Below are 24354 nucleotides of genomic sequence, written 5' to 3'. Positions count from 1 at the left end.
TCTCAACCTTGCGATCACCCTGTGAATAGCCTGCTAGAGTCTTGTGTCTCAGCCCCTGATTATGGGGCTGGAAGGGACTAGGGAGAAGTCTTCTCTCCCCACAGTGGCAAAGAGCTAGGAGCTAGGCAGCTGAAGACTGCAGAGTGGAACATATACTACCCCCTTTCAAAGAGTATAACAAGTGCCACACTTTGCTCCCCTGACACTCCTGGCAAAACTGCACCTTAAGAAAGGCTTAAAGCTGCAATATGGATCTAAAAATGTAAAACTAGAACTTGGAATAAAAGGGTATTTAAAAATATCCGTTACAACTATATTAGAAGCAGTACAACAGTGACAGTACAGTACACTGGAAGTATGATCAGACAGACAGAGCCTAAAGTCCTTACTCAGCTTTTACTTATTTTTTTTCTCAGACAAAACTGTAAATACTTCTGGATTTGATCTGTTATGACTGTTAAAGGTCAGATAAAGGTGCAAAAACACTCAATGTTTATTCAAAATTATTTGTTCTTCCTCTTAAACAGTGTCCCTTCAAATGCCACAAGGTCACTCATTTCATTATTTCAGTCCTCAATGTTCAGACTGATGATTTTCAGTTTCTTGCAAATGCTCTTTTCACAAATGAAGATGTTCTTACTCAGAACTGTTTTGGAGGACACAAATCCCTAACAACTTTCAGATTTATTCATTTATAGATTTGCTAATCAGAGCACTCCTTTGATATCAGATCTCTCAGTAGATTTGTATTTAAAATTATATTTAGCTTCCTCTTCCCAGTATCTGGGTTTTTTGGGCAATGCCACAATAAATCTAGATTCCCCTTTCCTTCCACACAATACTGGTAAAGAACTCCCATATCCTGACTTTATTGGAGTTATTACTGAAATAAGAGACACTCTATTTCATTTGTGTGCGTCCTTCACACTTGAAATGATAAAACCAAAATAGTTTTATGTAGGCAGATCCAAACTCCTAGCTCCATGTTCCCTTCATATGACTTGGGCCTGATCAGTTTTGACAGTGACTTCAAGTTCTAAGTCCAAAATTTGCAAAATAAGGTGCTTAATATCAGGCTCCTAAATCCATATTAAGGCACCCAAATAAGGATTATGGGGCCCTAACCTTAGTCACCCATTTTTTTAAAATCTTGGACTGAGCCATTAAACTGCCTTAGCAGCAGATGGCAATGCATCTCCCAGCTGCTGAGTCATTACAAGTAGTAACTGCCTCACCCATAATCTTTTCTTTTTTCCACCAAAAAGATATATCTTCCAGTTCCAGCTAGGAAAAAGTGAGTGTGTATCTACCACATATAACTTCAGCAAACACATTCAGAACAAAAGGTTTCAGGATCCAGGTACCATAGTTGGCCTTAGTTTTCACCACTGTTCCTTGTGATCACTGTGGTTTGCAAATACCTCCTCCCCACTGCTCATTCTGCAAACCCCACTATAAGAAAAAAAATTGCTGGAAGTGAACAGTTATTTCATAGAATTATTAATTGTTTATTATTTGTGATACTATTAATTCCTGTTCTGATACTGATTAACTCTGTGTTTCAGGCATATCATTTAGCATCTTTGTTTCTTCCATATAAACTCTACGAGCCTGGTTCCAAAGAGGATGGATCTAGACTGTTCTCAGTGGTACCAGATGACAGAACAAGGAGTAATGGTCTCAAGTTGCAGGGGGAGGTTTAGGTTGGATATTAGGAAAAATTTTCACTAGGAGGGTGGTGAAGCACTGGAATGGGTTACGTAGGGAGGTGGTGGAATCTCCTTCCTTAGAGGTTTTTAAGGTCAGGCTTGACAAAGCCCTGGCTGGGATGACTTAGTTGGGGATTGGTCCTGCTTTGAGCAGGGGGTTGGACTAGATGACCTCCTGAGGACCCTTCCAACCCTGATATTCTAAGATTCTATGATTCTATAATGCTTTACTCAAAGGCTCATTGTGAACATTAACTGATGTTTGTAAAGTAATTTGAAAATGGAAAGCACTATGAGAATAATATCTAGATTTGCATTAGGTCTTTAAAATAATGTATCAGATTTTAACAGTATGTCCAGTTCTCTAGCTACAGGGTTTAAATTGGTTATAAGTCTATGGAAGGGTATGTGTGTTAGTGATTAATAATTATTGGGCATATTCTTACAAATAATTATCTTAAAGGTTTGTTTCTAATTATCCTGTGGAATCTGGGATCAAAGCTACTTACTCCATTACTGAACCATTACCTATTATTTATGTTGCAAAGGGCACAGTGCCTACAAACCAGCCTTTGGCTTACTTGTGGCATTGAAATAAAAACAGAAGCAAATGTGTGTTTAATACAGGCTTGAACCATTTTGATTAAACGATATTGATTACAAAACACTTTTCTTCTATTTACTCCTTTTTTTATATAGTTTAATTAATCTGAGAAAAAACTGTCTTGTACATCACCACACTCCTTTGGCCTATAATAAAGAATATTATTTTTGAGTGCACTGAGCCTTAATTAAAAGTAAAGCTATCCTACCAAAATCTTGTAGTTATCACAACTGTAGCAGACCAACCTTTCATCTGTACAGGTTAGTGTACCTTGGAGCCAGCATACACTGTCTTTCACAGCTGCTCTGGGTTTGAAAGTGGTGGAATTTGTGTGCATTAGGTTCTAGGTGCTGAGCATTCTTTGACGATTGTCAGTTTTTAAGGCACATTAAAGACACAAATTAAGCAAACCTTACAACATACTTGTGAGGTAGATACTATTACATATATTTTACAGATGGCTAAAGCAAGGCACAGAGACCTTGTCCATGGTCATACTTTGTGGGAGAATTAGGGCAATTTTACACTACAGTGCTACATCAGTGCAGTTGCACCACTATAGTGCATCTGGTGAAGATGCGCTATGCTGACAGAGTGGTCTCCCGTCGGCATAAATTACTCCACCTCTGTGAGAAGCAGAAGCTATGTTGGTGGGAAAGCATCTCCTACTGACATAGCGCTGTTGTGGAAAGTGCAAAACTTGTGTGGCTCAGGGCAGGGGTGACGTAAGTTAGATCAACTTAAGTAGTAGTGTAGAGCTGTCCTTAGAAAGAGAACTTTGGTATCCTTTGAGCAGTGTTCTGTTCTAATTACTAGACCATGCTGACTCCATTTTTCATTGTATAGTGCCCAAAGGGGAAGGCATTGATACAGGAGCAATGCTTTGCAGATTAACAACTCCCTCAGAATGAAAACTACTTACTGGATGAAATCCTAACCTTATTGAAAGCAATGGCAAAATCCCACTGACTTCTATGGGGCTAGGGTTTCTGCCACACTGTACTGCACAAGGCTTAGAGTTAATACTTTCTCTTAAAATCTTTTTAAATAAAATATGAATAAAAATCTAGGCCAGGATTTTAAAAAACAAGTGCCAAATGTCAGGTTCGTGAATCCAAATTTAGGGACAAAAATACATGGCCTGAGTTTCAAAAGTGCTCAACAGCCAGCTACTTCCCTTGGCTTCTGTGAGCTGCTGGATGCACAGCACTTTGGAAAATCAAACTACTTATTTAAGTGCCTAAATATGGACTTATGAACCTAACTTTAGGGTTGGTTTTGAAAATTAAGGACATATTACATTACTACAAATGTATGCATTTTGACTTATGGTGCAGATGAGTTAAGGAAGTGATGATCAAATATAGGCTAGGTTCAAGTCTCAGTCAAGGCTGGTTCAAGAGCAACTGAAATTTTATGAACGGATATTGTAAAGCTGCAGCCCCAAACGACAGAAATATAGTTAGTTCAGATGATCCTGCAAGATTTCCACTATCTTTGAATAATGTATATCTCATAAGATCAGATGCTCTTGTAAGAGTTCAGTGGCATCAAAACCAAAAGAAGAAAATAGATCCAGCCCAGTTTGGGATCCAACATAGGACTAAAGCTACATTAGTTGGTTTGAATCTCAGAATCAAATATAATTGTTTCACATTCAACCCTGAAATTCAAAAAGAGGTTAGATTCAAGGATTCCAATTCTAGTCCACTCTTAATTTACAGATTTATACACTTTCCCCCCTACTGAGAAAACAAATAAATCTAACCTCATCAGCAGGAGTACTGGAAGGTGCCACAATTTCTTCTTCTTGAACAATCTGAGCTGGAACCTAGGGGGAAAAAAATCAATTAACAGACAGAATTTGTATCCTAGATACTAACTACTTTTCTATTACATTCTTTTGGTTTCAATTTCATTTTAACATACATTTTAAAAGAAAATTTTAGTCTACGTGTCAGGGTTCCCCCTGACTCTGAGCTACAGATGTGGGGACCCGCATGAAAGACCCCCAAACTTATATTTTACCAGCTTAGGTTAAAAATTCTCCAAGGCACAAATCCCTTTCCTTGTCCTTGAACTGGTATTGCTGCCACAACCAAGTGATTTACACAAAAATTCAGGGAAGGGTCACTTGGAATTCCTATTCCCCCCAATATCTCCCCCGCCCAAGCCCCTTCACCCCCTTTCCTGGGGAGGCTTAAAACTAAAATACCAACCAGTTGCTTCAGCAACGTGAGCACAACCAGACCCTTTGCTTTCAGGACACTGAAATCAATCAGGTTCTTAAAAGAAGAACTTTTATTATAAAGGAAAAAGTAAAAAAACACTTCCAAAATAAAGATGGAAAGTAACTTCATAGGGTAATAAAAAGATTTAAAACACAGAGCATTCCCCTCTGGGCTCGGCTTCACAGTTACAAAAACAGGAATGAAACTACCTCTGTAGAATAGGAAAATTCACAAGCCAAAACAGAAGATAACCTAACGCATTTCCTTGCCCTACTCACAGTTTCTGAGGTTTTAGATGGATTATTCCAGGAGATATTGTACCTGCTTGGTTTCTCCCTCTGTCCAAAGAGGGAACAACACACAGAACAACAAATAAATCCTTCCCCCCAGATCTGAAAGTATCTTCTTTTCTCATTGGTCCTTCTGGTCAGGTGCCAACTAGGTTATTTGAACTGCTTAACCCTTTACAGGTAAGGCAATCCAATACAGCTGCCAAGGATACATAAAGGTTGCTACCCTTCCCCCTATATTCACAACACTAGAAAAAGTAATAATAGAGAAATACTAGTTTAATAATTCATGCTTCAGAATGTGTACACACAAAAAATGATGTACTTGTTAAGAAATAGAAGCCCTGATCCAGCATACTTTACTTAAGACCAAACTCCCTTTGACTTTAGGACTGAGTATGGACTTCAATGGGACTTTTGCCTAAGTTATGGCTGAAGGATTTGGCTCAAAGTATTTAAATAACGAAATGTGTATTTCATATCAGTAAAAGAAAGTCAGTTCATAAATAATTTATATGAACTCATAATTAACATTGATGTTTGAAAGTGATTTAGTACAACCACAAGGAATGAGCGTCACATTTACAATACCAAAAACATTATACCAAAACCTCCTTCCATTATGCTGAAATGGCTAATTGTTAGCTTAGCAGAAGGTTACTGAGTAAACAGGTCATTTAAGGAAGTTTACAAAATAGCATAGTTATGACAATCTCTATAAAGTTTACAGAAATTTAAATCCACACTAGACTGAATATGGAATAAAAAACTTCAGGAAACAATTCTAACAATGAAAAGGAAAAATCTCTTTTCCACAGTATACCGTAAAAAGTAAAGTAAAAGGGCTGGTCCACACTAACCCCCCACTTTGAACTAAGATACACAACTTCAAACTATGTGAATAACATAGCTGAAGTCGAAGTATCTTAGTTCGAACTTACCGCGGGTCCACACGCGGCAGGCAGGCTCCCCCGTTGACTTCGCGTACTCCTCTCACGGAGCAGGAGTACTGTCATCGACGGCGAGCACTTCCGGGATCGATTTATCGCGTCTAGACAAGACGTGATAAATTGATCCCAGAAGATCGATTGCTTACTGCCGGACCCGGAGGTAAGTATAGATGTACCCAAAGAAAAGTAAATCATTTTTTCCTGCTATACAATGAGGATATAGATTAAACACACTGGGACACAATCTGCACTTCTTTCTCACATAAGTAGTTATATTGACTATGTAGGGACTAGTTGTGTGAGTAAAGCAAGCAGCACTTGATCCATTGTCAGGACACCTTAGTTTCCTTTTCAATGTTATACCACCACCTTCTCCCTGGAAACATAGGTATTTAACTTTGCAAGTACCAGCTTAGCAGGTGCTTTGGAATTTTAAAACAAGAACTAACTGTAAACACTAACAGAACATGGGGAGTGAAAGGGACTGGGGCAGAGAGAGAACTTATCTAGGAGGGTTTGTGAGAGCAGAAAGCTGCAAATGCTCTGCAGAAAGCAGAGGAATTTCATTTTGGCTTGGAGTAAAATAAATTTTGGGAAACTACCTGATTAAATACATTCTAAAAAAATATATAAGAGAAGGAAAACAATTAACAGCCAGAGTAGTGCAAAGTAGCTTTAGAGTAGGGATAACCTTAGATGTATTGTTTTTTTCAGGCAAAGAAAAATGTTGCTGCACCTCCCACAACGCATCTCCCCAAACCAAACAAAAATAAATCATCTGAATTTTATACTACAAATATAAAATCATATCTATAATGGGAGCAACCCTACCTGGCAAATAGCAGTAAATACACATTTCTTTTTTCTATCTCTCTCTCATTCTCTCATTTACACACACATTCTATTCTTTTGTATCATATTTCATTTCTTTGTTTTCCTCTCTATCATTTATTATTTCTGTTCCCATCCTCCGTTTGTCCCATTCTCTCTTTTTCCTTAGGACCTTTATCATTTTCCCCCCCCTAAGGCTATCCCCATATCTTCTGATCTCTTTCCATCACACATCTCCCTGAATCACCAACTCTCCACAGCTGTCTTTCTTTACCCTTTGCCCTTCTCTCACTCATCCTGCACCATTTCCTAGAAGCCTAACTACCGGTATGCCTTTTCCAAGAATATTCCCCAGTAAAGCACATTGCACTCTAGCCTTATAGTTACTTAGGCATAGATTATTGTGGTGGAGACTTCAAAAGGGTTTATTTTCCGAAGCTGAGGGAAATTATGGGCAAAACTAATTGGAAGGAAAAATTTAGACCAAAATACATGAAGGAAAATTGGGAGTTCTTTAAGATGAGTTTCTTGGATGACGATGTAGTGAGGTGGAGTGGCCTCCCACTGATGCCCCTTGAATTGAGGTGGGTGGAGTCTGGCCAGGCTTGGTTAAGGGGCAGGACAGGAAGTATAAAGGAGGATACCTGCAGCTCAGTAGGGCGGGAGCTGCAGGAGGAGACAGATGCCTTCTGCCTGCTCCGGGGACTGCAGCCCAAGGAGGATCCTACCCCGCTGAAGACTGGCCAGACCGGTGGGAGCCAGCAGCCAATTGAGGCACTGAGGAGTGGCCGGGACTGCCACTGCCTATCTACCCTGGGGAAGCAGAGGACCTCACGGATCCAGGTACATCCCAAGGGGAGGGGAGGAAGTGGTCCAGGGATAGCTGACACCAGTCTGACTGCATTGCTGCCTGAAATGCGGTCAGCATATTCCAGCTGGATTCCCCACTGACCCAGCAGCAGAACACTCTGCCCTGGGCTGGGACCCACCAGGTAATAGACTGCCTACTTCTCTGCCTGCCTCAGAGGTCAGAGAACTCCCCTGCCTGAGCCTCTAGACTGTTTGGTTGTCCGCCTTGCCAGCGACCTGAGTTCCTAGACTCTTTGGTCCTCCATCCTGCTTGAGGGCCTGGGTCCCAAGATTAAATTGCGTCTCTGCCCCTGCCTAAGGGCCAGCACTCAGACTGCTCATTTGCTCTGCCTAAGGGCCAGAGCTCATATACTGCCCAGTTGTTCTGCCCCCAGCTGAGGGCCAGAACCAATGACTGGCTGTTGTCTGCCGTGCTTGAGGGCTGGAAATTTTTAGATCATTTAGGACTCTGCCCTGCCAATGGCCCAAGCCATATGCCTTTGTGGCTCTGCCCTGCCTAAGGACCAGAGCCTTCAAATGTTTACTCTTCTGCTAAATCCCTGACTGTGGGCAATGCCCACTGATGTAGTGAGGCAGAGTGGCCTCCCACTGATCCAGAGTGGGAGGATCCACCGCTAACCCATTACAGGCCAAAAAGCCACAATTCCACAGTCATAAAAGAGGACAATACTGGCGAAAAGCACACCCAGGTTCAGTGGCAAAATAAAGTCAGCAATGAAAAATAAAAAGCAATATATACCAAATGGAAAAGGGGGGAAGAGATAGCAATCAATATAAATTAGAAATTTTGAAGTGTGGAAAATTGATACGGGAAGCTGAAGGAATTAGGGTGTGATGCAAGGCTGGAAAGGGTTAAACATCCTGTAAAATAAATAACCCTCAAGACATGTGGGGAGAGAATGTTTGTGTTTTTGTATATTTACATATGTATGAATAGGGTCAACGATGTAATCAACAGTCCCTGTCTATGCTGTATTCTGATAATTCAGAAAACAAAAGAACATCCTAGCATTTAAATTAATTCTAAATATGGGATATCTCTTTATACATCTGTCTTTGAGATCTATAGCAAATAATCTGTGAATGGTGGAGAAATAAGCGAATTGCCTCATGTTAATTCTATAGCTAAGTACCGGTGATGGACCGCCTTCAAAATCATCCTAATTACCTTTTGAACTCCAACTTGTCAAAAAGGACATGAAATTTGTATAAAAGCTCCTTGGGTCCTGATTCTGTCATCTCAGATCTGCTTAAGCGTCATCTGGGGAAGTTTGAATCACAAGACTGAGGTCCCAGTTATGCTGGTACGCCCTGAATATGAGATTTGAACATTGGACTATGTCCTACGAATTATTTCCAAAAGAACTCTTTGCAACTACAAAGCTCACATCTCTGCTATGAATCTGAATCTTAAGAACTGAACTCATGTCTGTATGTATATTGATCTTTTAACCATACTCTCGCTCTTTTGTTTTTAATAAAGTTTAGTTAATACAGAGGTTCTCAAACTATTGTACAGGTGACCCCTTTCACATAGCAAACCTCTGCGTGCGACCCCCCCCCCCTTATAAATTAAAAACACTTAATATATTTAACACCATTATAAATGCTGGAGCCAAAGTGGGGTTTGGGGTGGAGGCTGACAGCTCACGACCCCCCCCCGTAATAACCTCACGACCCCCTGAGGGCTCCCAACCCCCAGTTTGAGAACCTCTGAGTTAATAAGAATTGGCTGTGGCGTATATTTGGGCAAGATCTGGAATATCCAGTAACCTGGGAGGTAATGTGTCCACTCCTTTGGGATTGGTAGAACCTTTTCTTTTATATGATGAAATAAAATTTTCAGAAATCATCATATTTGACTTAGATACCTGGATGGAGGCCTGAGGCTGGATCACTTTAAGGGAACTGTGTTGTTTGGACTTGAGTAACCAGCAAGGTAATAAAGAGACTGTTTTATGCTGTGTTGGTAAATCTAAGTATTGCAATATCCACCAGCTTTATGGGGATTGTCTGCCCCATTCATTGCAGTTCACCCTAATTGAGTGACCATAGCTGGCCCCCAATGTGACTCCGGTCACATAGCCCTGTCAGCATGGATTTTTCACTAAGGACAATAGGAAGGAGCTTTTTTAAGTATATTACCGGGTGGCCAAACTTGCAGACCCCTGAGCAGCATACAAAAATTTTCAGAAGTTTGTGAGCCAGGGGACACCTGCCAGGAATCAGGGCTTCAGCACCTTGGGAGGCACCTGCCGGGGCTCAGGGTTTCAGCCCTGCTCCTGCTGAAGCCCCGAACCCCAGCAGGCACATTACGTTTCATCTGGTTACCTAGCATTGAACCAAATAACTTGATTTGACGACATCCAAAGGTGGAGAATCTCCACCACTTCCTTTGGTAAGTGTACCAATAGTGAATCACTCTGACAGTTAAAAATGTGTGTCTAACTTTTCATTTGAATTTGACTGGTTTCAGTTTCCAGTCATTAGTTTTTGTTTATGCCTTTTTCTGATAGAGTCTGGTATTTTCTCCTCATGAAAGTATGAATAAACTGTAATTAACTCATCTCTCAATTTTTTTTAAATAAGATAAAGAGATTGAACTTTTTAAATGTCTCACTTTAAGGCATTTTCTCCAGCTCTTGAATCAGTTTTGTCGCTCTTTTCTGTACCTTCTCTGATTTTTTTCAACATCCTTTTTAAAATGTGGGTGGCAGAACTATAAGCAATATTCAAATATTGGTCTCACCAATGCTGTACATGATGCAAAATCACTTGCCTACTTTTACTTTCTATCCCCCTGGTTTATACATCCAAGGATCTCAGTGGCTCTTTTTGCCATCTAATCATTCTGGGGACTCGTGTTGATTTGCTTGTCCACTGTAACCCCCTAAATCCTTGTCAGAGTCACTGCTTTCTATGCAGTTACCTTTTATCAGCCAAATTTGCTGTCTCACCAAACAATGAAATCAGCTTTGTTTGACAAGAAAGACCTATTTCCTATAAAATCATGTTGACTGACAATTATATTCTTGTCTTTTAATTCTCTATCAATTAAATCCAGTACCAGCTTTTCCATTATTTTTCTGGAATTGATGTTAGGTTAACTGACCTATATTTACCTGGGTCATCCTGCTCTCTTTTTGAGTATTGCCACTTTCAACATTAATACTCTTACAGTGTTCTGGAATTTCCCTAGTCTTCCAAGATTTATTAAAAATTAACATCAGTGTGCCAGAGATTTCTTCAGCCAATTCTTTTAAGACTCTTTAGTGCAAGCTATTTGGGCCTGATGATTTTAAATGGGGGTGATTCACTATTGGTACACTGACCAAAGGAAGTGGTGGAGATTCTCCACCTCTGGATGTCGTCAAATCAAGTTATTTGGTTCAATGCTAGGTAACCAGATGAAACGTAATGGCCTGTTATATACAGGGGGTCAGACTAAATGACACCTAATGGTACCTTCTGGCCTTAAACCAGTGGTTGTACTGGGGACCCCTTTCACACAGCAAGCCTCTGAGTGCGAACCTCCTTATAAATTAAAAAAAAACCCTTTTAAATATATTTAACACCATTATAAATGCTGGAGGCAAAGCGGGCTTTGGGAGGCTGACAGCTCATGACCCCCCAACTAATCACCTTGCGACCCCCTGAGGAGTCATGACCCTCAGTTTGAGAACCCCTCCCTTAAATTCTATGAAACTACAAACAATCAGAAAGAAAGGATGGCAGTCCAGGTTAGTTGTATCTGAAATAGCATCGCATATCACCAAGAGCAGAGATGCATCCAATACTTCCCTCCTCCTCCCCAAGAATGAGAATAATGAAGATCAAAGACACTTCAAATAGAAAACTGCCCAAAGCCAAGACCATGCCTTCTAGATATTTCCTCTTCCTCAAATCAGCATCTCCTCCATCTTATCTGGGCTCCTTTTAAACCAGTTTCCTCCCAACCACTTCACCACATTTGTCAGATTGATGACACTGCAAAACAAAATTCTCACTATTTCCCCTGAAGTCTTGACATACATATTGGAGAGGATGGTTGGCAAGTTGGAACCCTGCAGTATTCTGCTTGTAAAAGACCTTGGGGAACTAAAATAATGCTTTCATTGTACCCTTTAGCACCTTTCAAAGAGGAAGAAAAGAGTCCACTGAAGGGTTATCTTCCTGAAAGATCCCACAGGCAAGTCATCAAAGCCCAGTAGTTATTAGTATCAAAGGCTGCTGATAGCTTTTGATCCTCATCAGCCTGTACACTCTTGCTAGAGATATCAACAAAATCACCAGTGCATTGCACCTACAGCTAAAACAAAACTGACGGTGATCTGCAACATTTGCAAGTTCAAGATATAACCGGAGCTATTCAAAAAACATCTTTACAATAACCTCCCCAAAAATGAAAAATTAGAGACTGAGACTGTTAACTTCATGAAATTCTTTTTGGAGCAGGGCCTCAATAATGGCAACCTGCCCTGTTAAATACTTTTTTTTTTTTTCAGAAATATGATCTAAAATTAAAATATATTTTAATATTTAAAGCCATGCAATTTGATTAAAAGTCTTTATGACTAAATATAGTGAAATGCATGCTCACTGCATGTGATTATTTAAAAATATAAAGTAGTTTGGAGTGTTGGTATTTGCTGCTCTATATTATAAACTCTTTGAAACATAGGTCTTATCTACACTAGATAGGCTTTGCTGGTATATCTATACCAGAAGAGTTATACCAGCAACCTCTCCTAGTATAGATACAGTCTATTTTATTTTAATTATTTTGCCAGTATAGTTTATACCAGTTCCCTGGAAAAAATAAGCAAAAGGACTTTGGGTCATTATCACTGTGTCTGTGCTCCTAACTGGCATAGCTATGCTGGCAAAACTTTTAAATGTAGACCAGGCCGCAGACCAAGGTTTCCTAAGTGTTTAAACAAAGCCTAACACATCAGGAGTCCCAAACCTGATTGCTGAAAGCTTTTCATCTTCACCACTGGACCAAATCCTGATGCCAGTGAAGTTAGTGGCAAAAATCCTGTTTTCTTCAGTGGACCAGGATTTGACCCCAAGTACTTTAGCACTAGAGGCACAAAATCAGTTTGAAATTCTCAGTTAAAAAATGTGTTGAAAGTTGTTTCAGGTACTACAAGGGCACCCGAGTACCCTGCCAGTTGTGGTTTCAGAGCCCTATTTATTTTTAAAAATACATTTCTCTTCCCTGTTGCTGTGTAAAAGATTCACACACACAAAAAGAGGGAAGTGACCAACTAATGGACTATACAGAGGAGACAATGATAATTAACTTTAGACAACGGGCTGTGAAATGCACAACATAAAGAGAATTTTTGTGGGGTATTTTCTTCCTAAACTCTTTCAATTATACTGATTTTAGGGGTTGCTTGTATCAACAATAGACAAAACGTCTTCAGAAATAAGTTTGATTTTTAAATTTTTGGTGTCCCTTTAATTATGGGCAAACTGCATTCTAATGTCAAAAGCCTGTCTGACTTTTCTAGTAAAGTCTGCAGTGGTGTTCTGCATTGATATCTTCAGCAAAACTGAACAGACTCTCTTCTGAAAGACTGCTTGGAGGGCTTCCAAGATACACCTTTTAAGATTGCAGCAAGATTTGGAAATCAGATAAGCTTTCTGTTTCCATCTTTCCACAAGGTCATGTTTACCAAGCTAGGTTGGTTCTGTGTTAACTATCCCCATTGCAAATTTTACCACAAGTCCCAAAGCCTTGTATTATCCAACAAAATTTCTTGACTGGTGATTACATTTCACTTTTTGGTTTTATTTCAGTGGGAATGATATTTGTATTCTTTAGCTGAATTTTTTTTCCTGCTAGTCTTATTCCTAGTCTTCACTTAAAAATTGGATCTACCTAGCTACATTTCTCAGGCCTGTGAAACATTTTGCACCCTGTGCATTGTAGTTAGGTCAACCTAATGATTTAGTGTGGCTAAACGGTGAAGAAACAGAGTTTAATATTTCTGATTTCATAATTCCACTTACCCATATTTTTTGCCCTAAAATATAATTTCAAAGTGTCCACTGATGGTAGAATAATGGAAATGCAGTCTTACTCCCTGCCAGTCTCTTGAATGAAATCTTCAAAAACTTTCAGCATTGTAAATATAGTATCAGTTAGAGAGACTCCAAAGTTGTATTTAATTTCTTAGCAAAAGAGACAGATGAAGCCAGTTTATTTTCAGGATAATCTTTTCATATATAACAGGTTGAGGTCTATCTTGTGATATCAGGAAGAAGCTGTTTAACAGGCAGGCCCAGTTTCTGAAATATTATATGAGTTCAAAGATGGCAGCAAAGAAATTCTTACAATAGCTGACCAGTTTCCAATCTCTATATGGCTAGTAGAGTTAATAAAACATCATGAATAGACAGCTGAAATGTATATGCATACCCATGCAAATTGTGAACAAGAGTCACTACAGACTTCTTTTAGTATTACTATCATAGAGGCGAACAACACAGGTATGATCTTTGTCTCTCAACCAATGAGCACATGGTTCTTGTGCTTAAGTATTCACAGTGAAGACCAAAAGTATTTTGGTAAATTTTTTTTATTGATCTACTTAGCAGTTAGATGGACTGATAGTTAAAAGTAAATAATGGGTCTGTACAAAAGCCATTTTTTACCAGGTTGGTGATGGAGTGTTTGGCTCTGAATGGAGCACTAATATATGGGAAGCCTAGTTAATAGAACCTATAAAGTCAGGTTTTATTCTGCACCTATATACAGAGCTACAAAAAAAGTGCCCGGTGAAATATCCAGGGAAATTCAGAGAGCGGTGATGATAAAGCATTTTCTATGCAAGAGTGTGTGAACCCACTTCCTTTCCAAGGCCAATTAAAACTAGTCACAGAACAGAAGAGAAAGCTTGTAAGCTCCTAGCATGCCCTCAACAAACAGCTGTCTTTTTCTCAGTCTCCAAAAGTAACGCTATGTAGCTTAGAGTGCAGGCAGGACCAAATTTATCTCTTACTCTAGTAACTTCCAGTTGTTACTAGAATTAGGGGACCCTGTGGGGAAATTAGAAGAAACTATGTCTCCTTTTATAACAGCAGCTGGCACTGGGATGTCTTAAGGAGGAGTATGACATAAATACACCAGTCTCTATATGAGTGGAATTTATATGAACAGAGAGGCAAAGAAGTGTCAGGTCATGAAGCAAGCTAACCTGAGCTAATCACGCCAAACCAGTTCATACATATTGGTGGGCTAGTAAGAAGCAGACCACTGCTCAATCCTGAGCAGCATCTGTTCCATGAATAAACAGATGACTTCACTTCCCTGTGCTGTCCATCTGGCACCTTTCACAAACTCTAAATTCAATTTAAAATACAAACAAAGATTTTGCTGTCACAAGTGGTTTGACCTGATAAATGAACTGAATGAGAGATTTGACAGGAGGTAATAGTTCATTGCCCTTAGGCAATCTCTCTCTCATTCTTCCTGAAAATGAAAGATGATGGTTTCTTTAATCAGATTTGTTTATGTTTATACAAAAAAAACATAAAAGCCATTATTTGTATTTGGAGAAGATCAAGATAGAGATGAAGTAGCCTATATTATGGATCCTGACTGGTAAACACTTCTCCTTGCTTCATTTTTAAAATATCAGCAACACTGGTGTTTTAACCAGTCTATTGGGGTACTGTGCAAGTATTGTTATCCAGATGTTTAAAACACGGAACTGGTCTAATCCCTTCCTCTATAGACAATAAAGCTTGTTTTTCACATGTACAGTAAAGGCTGAATGATTCTTACCCATACTACAAAAAAAGGCTGAAATTCACTTGAAATGAATAATGCATTCACACTCAGTTGTGCTCAGCAACTGTCCAGTAGTAAGTTTTTGTAATATTGTGTTGTTATATTGTTTGGGAGTGTCTGCATTCCTGCATAATAATATGCAATTGACTGTGTCAGTCTGTACATCTGTAGGTGCAGTTGTGTCAAAGTAACTGGGTGTAAGTACTAGAAGAATCTTGCCACTTGATATGCTGTTCAGCTAGATCCAAGTCCCCACTCTGCTCTCATTTTGCCAATAAAACTGGCTACATCCCCCTTCCTACATGTGCTGTGCAGAAAGTAGACACAAAATCTGACAGTGTTTATCTCCAGGGAATCTAATAGATTCCAGATAAAAAAAAATTTAATATACACACTGGGAAATCAGAGTATTCTCCCAGAGGACACAGAATTTCAGCAAGTATCCATACCTCATCTCCCAGATCCAGCGTCTGTCAGGGATTAGAAGGCATACCCTTGCTCAGGAGTATAAAGTGGAAGCTATGTTTTGAATCACTGGAGGAGGTAGTGCAAGGGAGCAAGTAAAAAGCTGCGACCCTTTACAAGGCTATTTTAAATTCAAAGGCTGCAGCTTTTTCTTTCATTTCTATCATCAGAGGGACTAAAATGTTATAAATACATGTTTTATAGTTTATATACTGCAATTTAAATCCATGGTTCATATCCCTGAGTTACATGCAAATACTTAGCCTATAGTTTTTTGGTAGATGAATGAATGAAATTGATTTTAGCATTTTTCCTTACCTTGATGCTTTAAAAATTTAAGGAACCGTATTTAAGTAGCAGAGGAAAAAGTTTTATGTGGCTGCCTTCAATACATGCTCCTCTAAAAACTTAATGGTATCAAGACAACCCTTATCTATCAGATCATAAAACTTTTTGATTTACTGAAAACATTGTCGATACCACAGCAAAGACAGAACAGAATGATGCATTCTGGAATGTCTTTTATTGCATTGAATGCAGCATGAGCGATTACCTGCCTTGTGGGCAGGTGGTGTAGGTGTCCATTCAGTGCACTCTTGAGATCAGATAAACTGGAGGAGCTAAGAGAGACAGAGAGGTACATAGATGAGACTTTCAAGGACACAATAGAACAGTCCTACCCCCGCTCAGACAGCTTCTGTGCTGTTGAGGAGGATGAAAGTCTGGGGGAAGGAGAACATCAAGCTGGAATGGAGGGAAACAATTCCATAATTGGAACTCTCCTACAGATGATGTCATCCTCTCATCCCCTCCCAGTGGAGGAGACCTCAGTTATTACGAAGAGCCAGGTAATAGTAATAGGGGATTCGATTAAAAATATAGATAGTTGGATTTGTGATAATCAGGAGAACCACATTGTGAATTGCCTGCCAAGTGTGAAGGCTGCAGACCTCTCGAAACATCTAGATAAACTTACATTCAGTGCTGGGGAGGAGATGGTTGTCATGGTACAGCTATGTACAAGTGACATAGGGAAAGATGAGAGAGAGGACTTGGAGACCAAATTTAGGCTGCTAGGTAAGAGATTAAAATCCAGGACTTCCATGATAACATTCTCTGAAATGCTTCCAGTTCCACACACAGGGCCAGCTAGACAGGCAGAACTGCAGGGTCTCAGTGCATGGATGAAACGATGGTGTTTGGAGAGGGTATTTAAGTCTATTAGAACCTGGTGAACCCTTGGGGAAAGGAGCAGCATATACAGGAAAGATGGGCTCCACCTAAACCAAAACGGAACTAGATTGCTGGAATGTAAAATTACAATGGTCTTAGAAGAGGTTTTAAACTAAGGGCTGGGAGAAAGCCAACTGGTTCAGAGGAGTACATGGTTCGGACAGAGACATCACTGAGGGGAGGATTTATTAAAGGGGATACTCTATAGTCTCGTACAGATGAGAGGACAGAGGTTGATAAAGTACAGGTAGGAACTGAAGAGAAACAGTCAAAAGAAAAAAAGAGTCCCATTCAATACATCACACAAATGCAGACAACTAAATATTGATAAATTTTATAAGTGCTTGTATACAAATGCTAGAAGTCTAAATACTAAGATGGGTGAACTTGATGTCTGGTATTAAATGAGGATATTGATAAAATAGGCATCACAGAAACTTTATGTTATAACCAATGGGATACGATAATACCAGGGTACAAAATATACAGGAATGACAGAGTAGGTTGTGCTGGTTGGGGAGTGGCACTATATGTGAAAGAAGCCTGACGTTAACTATAGTAAAATCTTAAACCAAACAGTACCATAGAATCTCTATGAATAGAAATTCCATGCTTCAATAATAAGAGCATAGCAGTAGGACTACACTACTGACCTGATAGTGATTGTGAAATGCTCAGGGAAATTAGAGAGGCTACAAAAACCGAAAACTCAATAATAATGGGGGATTTCAACTATGCCCATAACGACTGGGTATATGTCACCTCAGGACCGGAGGCAAAGATAAAATTTCTAGATAGCACTAATGATTGTTTCTTGGAACAGCTAGTCCTGGAACCCACAAGGGGAGAGGCAATTGTTCATTTAGTCCTAAATGCCAAGAGATGACTATAGCTGAACTGCTCTGTAATAGTGGTAGTAATAGTGACTATAATGTAATTAAATGTAACATCCTTATGGTGAGGGGGACATCAAAGAAGCCCAACACATTAGCATTTAACTTCAGAAAGGGGACCCACACAAAAATGAGGATGCTAGTTAAGAACATAAGAACGGCCGTACTGGGTCAGACCAAAGGTCCATCTAGCCCAGTATCCTGTCTACTGACAGTGGCCAATGCTAGGTGCCCCAGAGGGAGTGAACCTAACAGGTAATGATCAAGTGATCTCTCTCCTGCCATCCATCTCCACCCTCTGACAAACAGAGTCTAAGGACACCATTTCTTACCCATCGGGGCTAACAGCCATTAATGGACTTAACCTCCATGAATTTATCCAGTTCTCTTTTAAACGCTGTTATAGTCCTAGCCTTCACAACCTCCTCAGGTAAGGAGTTTCACAAGTTGACTGTGCTAGTTAAATGGAAATTAACAGATACAGTCACAAAAGTGAAATGACTGCAAGCTGCATGTTATTAAAAACACGATAGTAGAGGCTCAAATTAAATGTATACCCCAACTTATAAAACAAAGACCAAAAAAGTGCCACTATGGTTAAACAAAGTAAAAGGTGGTTAGAGGCAAAAAAAGGCATCCTTTAAAAGCTAGAAGTTAAATCCTACTGAAGGAAATAGAAAGGAGCATAAACTCTGGCAAGTCAAGTGCGAAAGTATAAGCAGGCCAAAAAGAATCTGAAGAGCAGCTAAAAACTAATAATTTTTGAGAGCATGCAGATGGTTAAATGACTTTGCTATTGCAGTCCGCATCCTAGAAGTTGTAAAGGACAAGGGAGGCCCTCACAAGGAAATCTACTCTTATGTTATCCAGGAACTTAGACCAACTTTGAATGAATTGGGAATCTCCACTCCAGAGGCTCTCGGCCTGGATAAAGCATAAACATAATTGATGGGCTGCACATGCATTTTATTAATGCTCCCTGATTATACACAGTCACCTGGAGACACAGAAGTTAAAATATTACCTTATTTGAAATAACTAATAAAAAACTAATATTTTTTTGAAGTACATCAGAAGCAGGAAGCCTGCCAAACAATCAGTGGGGCCACTGGACAATCGAAGTTCTAAAGGAGCACACAAGGAAGACAAGGTCATTGAAGAGAAGCTAAATGAATTTTTTGTATCAGTCTTCACTACAGAGGATGTGAGCCATTCTTTTTAGGTGACAAATCTGAGGAGCTGTCCTAGACTGCGGTGTTAGAGGGATGTGTTGGTACAAACTGGTACATTAAACAATAAGGAGTCAACAAGACCAGATGGTATTCACCCAAGTGTTCTGAAGGAACTCAAATACGAAACTGCAGAACTATTAACTGTGGTATGTAACCTATTGCTTCAATCAGCCTCTGTACCAGAGGATTGGTAGATACCTAATATAACGCTGATTTTTTAAAACAGCTCCAGAGGTAATCTTGGCAATTGCAGGCCAGTAAGGCTAACCAGGCATTATCAGACACATAGATGAACATGGTATGTTAGGTAAGAGTCAAAATGGCTTTTGTAAAGGGAAATCATGCCTCACCAATTCTATTACAATTCTTTGAGGGTGTCAACAAGCATGTGGACAAGTCTGATCCAGTTGATATAGGGTACTTGGATTTTCAGAAAGCCTTTAACAAGGTCCCACACCAAAGGCTATTAAGAAAAGAAAGCACTCATCGGCTAAGAGGGAAGGTTCCCTCATGTATCAGTAACTTGTTAAAAGATAGGAAACAGAGCGTAGGAATAAATGGTCAGTTTTCACTGTGGAGAGAGGTAAATCGAAGGGTCCCCCAGGTATCTATACTGGGACCAGTGCTGTTCAACATTTTCAATAATGATCTGGAAAAATGAATAAAAAGTGAGGTGGCAAAGTTATTATTCAAGATAGTTAATGTCAAAGCTGACTATAAAGAGTCACAAAGGGATTTCAGAAACATGGATGACTGGGAAACAAAATGGCAGATGAAATTCAGTGTTAATAAGTGCAAAGTAATGCAGATTGGAAAATGTAGTCCAAACTATTCATACCAGATGATGGGTCTAAATTTTTACCACTAAAGGAAGATTGTGGAGTCATTGTGAATATTTCCCTGAACACATCTGCTCAATATGCAGCAGCAGTCAAAAAAAGCTAACAGAATGCTGGCTTAGAATTAGGAAAGGGACAGGTAATAAGACAAAAAATATCATAATGCCACTATATAAATCCCCAAAACCAGGGGTCACCAATGGCAGCAGGTTTAAAACAAAAATAAGGAAGTACTTTCACACAATGCACAGTCAATCTGTTCAGCTAGTTGCCAGGGTTATGTTGTGAAGGCCACAAGTATAACTGAGTTCAAAAAAGAATTAGAAAAGTTCATGGAGAATAGGTCCATTAATAGTCGCGGATGCAACCCAATGCTCTGGGTGTCCGTAAACCTCCAACTGACAGAAGCTGGGACTGGATGACAGGGTATGAATCACTTGATAATTGCCCTGTTCTATTCATTCCCTCTGAAGCATCTGGCACTGGCCACTGTTGAAAGACAGCATACCAGGCTAGAAGGACAATTGGTTTGACCCAATATGGCTGTTCTTATGTTCTTAATAACCCTCGAAGTGCCAGAGTTTACAGAGTGAAATGTTTCTTTTTTTTAAAGAACAAGTTACATTTCTATTCCTGTGCTGAATACCACCATAGCTTGGTGCACATATAAATTTTCTCGAGTAAGCCCAGTCCTGCTGCCCAAAAGAGAGCTGTACTGACTGATATTTGGTCTGTTAAGGAGAAACAGGACAGGAACTTTGAAAATTGTAATTCTGACTACTTGGTTTGCTACTGACCAGTAGCCGTCTGGGGTGGCAAGCTTCCAGCTGATGATGGCCACATGCTTCTGAATGGTTTTGGGAGTATTCATGACAAAGTGTCATAGCTGCAGCTCAGGGATGAGCCCAGCGCAGATTCAGGAAAGTGCCTGTGGCAGAATGCTGGACACTAACAGGTGAGCCAGCACTCTAATCACTTAGGGTATGTCTACACTGCAATATAAGCCCTGGTTTCAAACTCAGGGTCAAGCCTAACTCCTCTTTATCTACACATAAACTACACTAACCCAGGGCTCAGACCTAGGGTCCCAGGACCCCACAGATGAGAAAGGTCTGAGCCTGAGTCAAGCTGGGAGATAGGGCTTGAACCCTGGGTCCTGGCTTGAGCCCTTTTACTTTGCAGTGTAAACACAGACCCGCTGGATTCATGCTCGGGGACCCCACCAAAAGTATTCCACAATTCCACTGGACAACTTTATTGTCCTCTGGACAGTTAAGTTTGGTGGATAGTCAAGTTTTCCCTCACTGCACCACAAACAAAGGACTGAAGTGGTCACATTTTTGGAGGGCACTAGGAAGTCTCGGATATAGGGGGTTGGGACTTGGGCCCACATAATGCAGTGTAGTTTCCCAATTCCTAATCTAGGGTTATAAATGAGTGTAGATGCTCAAACCCTAGGTTAATAAGCCCATGGTCTGTTAATTCAAGTTCTGCTAACTCTGGGCTTACATTGAACTTTGGCACTAATCAGTTCCCTTGGAAAAGGCTGATTGGAGATATGCAAGCTAATTAGCCGATCAGGCTAGGCGGCTGATGAACCAATTAGCCCATCAGCTGAGGGGTATAAGAAAGACACAAGAAGGTGTCAGGAGAGGACCTGGGCTAGCTGACTCCAGTGTGACCTGAGATCTCAAGGAAGGGAGACGTCTGGCCTGGTGGAAAAGGGTTAAATGTAGAGAAGCACTGTTTATAATATTGCTGCATTGTATTGCATTACCATATTGGTGCTGGAAATGTAAATAAATCAATTGAGGTTACCACTCAATAGGGAGAGTCTCAGAGGTTCCTGGGGTATCTGCAAACAGGGACGAAGTGCACCCCATTACAGTGCCCTTTGTCATCCTCAGATTCTGCCACCACGGCTGATCACCCCAGGTCTCCAAAACAATCCTTTCCCACAAGTCAGCACTTGTTTCTCAAGCCCAGAAACAGCATTGCATTGAGTATAGCTGCTCCAAAAAAAGTTCATCCAAAGCAGCTGCTCTGTGTCATCCTCCTCTTCCTCCTTCCACTGCTGCTGGTACAGCCACTGTTGCAGCTGCCAAAAGTGCTCAGCATATAGCATCCAAAGCCACAGTCACCTGGCGATGAGATCTCAAATAAATGTCACCAGTCTCTGTGTGTTGGCAGTTGGCAGCATCACAACTTGGAGCACTATTCCAGGATAGCAGACACAAAATGCCGGATGTTTTGAAAATGGAACAGGCTTGCCCACAAGAAATGAATGAGATGGCAGGAGAGGAATCACGGGCACTGTTGAGCTTATCCCCAAGTCCCACAATTCTACTCACTCCCAGCTAACTTCTGCTATGTATCTATAAGCGGGGCAGTCATCCCATTCTGGTTCAGAAAGGGTTAAAAGCCAGCCCTTGGAAAGGGCTGGGGCTTAGAGCCAATCAGAAAAGGCTGGGAAGTAGCCAATCAGGGCCACGTGGGCCCCATCAAAGGGCTGCAGGGCCAGAAGGTAGTCCGTCTCTCTCCAGCCTTGGAGAGGGAAAGACTGGTTGCCTGCAAGCAGAAGGGGGTACCTTGGACAGCGTAGTGGTGGGAGGAACAGGAGGCGCTCCAGCCTGGCGAACTCCCAGGCTGAGGCTTTGCTTCCTAGGCCTGAGGAGGTACTGGAGCTGTGGGGAGCAGCCAGGGAAGGAAGAGGCAGCAGGTCCAACCCCCTGGCTGATGATGAGTGGCCACTTCAGACTACAGTTTGCCCGTGAGGGAAGGGGCTAGATAAAGACTGGGAGTGGGTCACTGAGGCAAGGTGGGCTTAAGGAGTTGGGGTTCCCTGGGGAAGGGAGGAGCCCTGAGTGTGGGGGTACTGTCGTGGGCAGTACCCAGGAGAAGGGGCACTGCAGGCCGGTGAGGGATGTGGGGTCAGAAGTACTATAAGTGGTGGAGATTGACCAGGAAGCAGGTATCAGTAGAGAGATGCTAGCAGGAGGTGCTCGGAGGCTGGGATGAGCTAATTCCTGGATGACCAGCAGGAGGTGCTGCGGCGGTGAGTGCACGCCGTGCTACAATATCCCACAACTCAGAGCAAGAGAAGTCACAGAATAGTATAATACATAGAGATATACCTATCTCATAGAACTGGAAGGGACCTTAAAAGGTCATCGAGTCCAGTCCCTTGCCTTCACTAGCAAGACCAAGTACTGTCCCTGACTTCTTTGTTGTTGTTGGGGTGGGGGGGTTCCCCCCGATCCCTAAATGGCCCCCTCAAGGATTGAACTCACAACCCTGGATTTAGCAGGCCAATGCTCAAATCACTGAGCTATCCGTCCCCCACAAAGAATACATACAGAACAGCAGCAAAGCAAAGCACACTGGGATACTTGCACAGAATGTTGCTCACCTACTCTGCCCAAAGTCCATGCCATGTATACACACCGATCCGTACTGAAGCAGAAAATATTTTACAGTGGATGCACAATTATTGTAGACTGTCTAATATGCACCAATCAATGTGCAAGAAAAATCAGTGCAAATTAAGACCCCAAGTAGACAAGGCCTTATTTAAAGCTTGCTGATTTTTTTCCATTAAGACTAATAGAGAAGACATATGCTTTAATATGTATAATTCAGCAAGCTGTAAGGAAAGAGAAAGATCATACAACAAATTGTTTCACTTCTATCTTTATTTCAACCATGGGATTTTTACAGACTAATAGCTTAGTCAGGTCTCACTAATTTTTCTAATATAATAGTTACAGTAATTTAAACAAAGAGCTGCTTTTGCCCAGAGACTCCAGGAAATCTATTTCTACCTTATTCCTGTCAAAGACAGACAGAGGGCGAGAAGGGATATGCTAATTAAATTCTTTCTTCCTATGTTAAAGGACCAAGAATATTTTATACCAATAAATTTATTAGAGGGCAATAAGTTTGCCCTGAATTTACCTGATCGATAGGCATCTCCACTTTCAGATTTTTGTCTTCTTGTACCTCTGCTGCCCCTTGAACTTCTCCTCGGGGTTTACCAGCTTTAAAAATACTTGGTGCTGGAAAGTAATGAAAAAAAATACTCTTTGTATACCTCCATGAACATGTCACAGTTCCTTGTTCATCAAATTCATGCTTAGGATTATTAAAATTCATTATTTTTCTTAGTAAGAAAAGAATCAATTCTATAAGAAAAAGCATTCATCTTATTGGCTTTATTTCCAAAAGTTGCACAACCTAATCAGTTTCAAAGAAAAAAATGTATTCCTGTTGAAATATTTTATTTTTGCCTGAAAGGACTTACTAGAAAGTGTTGTGCAGAACACTTGGCCAAGAAAGGGTTATGTAGTAGTGCAAATATCAATGTCTAGTAAACTAAAACTATTACAGAAACAGACTAAAAATGT

At 40.5% G+C, this 24354-nt stretch overlaps 1 protein-coding gene across 3 annotated transcripts in view; it reads right to left on the bottom strand.

Annotated features, from left to right (window-relative positions):
- DCDC2C (doublecortin domain containing 2C) overlaps positions 1-24354 on the bottom strand; it is a 108898-nt gene that overhangs the window by 25176 nt on the left and 59368 nt on the right. For all 3 annotated transcript variants that reach the window (XM_034766448.1, XM_034766449.1, XM_034766447.1), the window contains exons 8-9: positions 23906-24006; positions 4082-4144 (exon numbers count right to left, since the gene is read on the bottom strand). In XM_034766448.1, the coding sequence (XP_034622339.1) occupies positions 4082-4144; positions 23906-24006 (164 nt within the window). The remainder of the gene's footprint in view (positions 1-4081; positions 4145-23905; positions 24007-24354) is intronic.

The sequence above is a fragment of the Trachemys scripta genome, chromosome 3, assembly GCF_013100865.1.
Source record: "Trachemys scripta elegans isolate TJP31775 chromosome 3, CAS_Tse_1.0, whole genome shotgun sequence".
Classification (NCBI taxonomy): domain Eukaryota; kingdom Metazoa; phylum Chordata; order Testudines; family Emydidae; genus Trachemys; species Trachemys scripta.
Note: the sequence above shows the minus strand (reverse complement) of the source record. Positions and strands in the feature narration are given on the sequence as shown.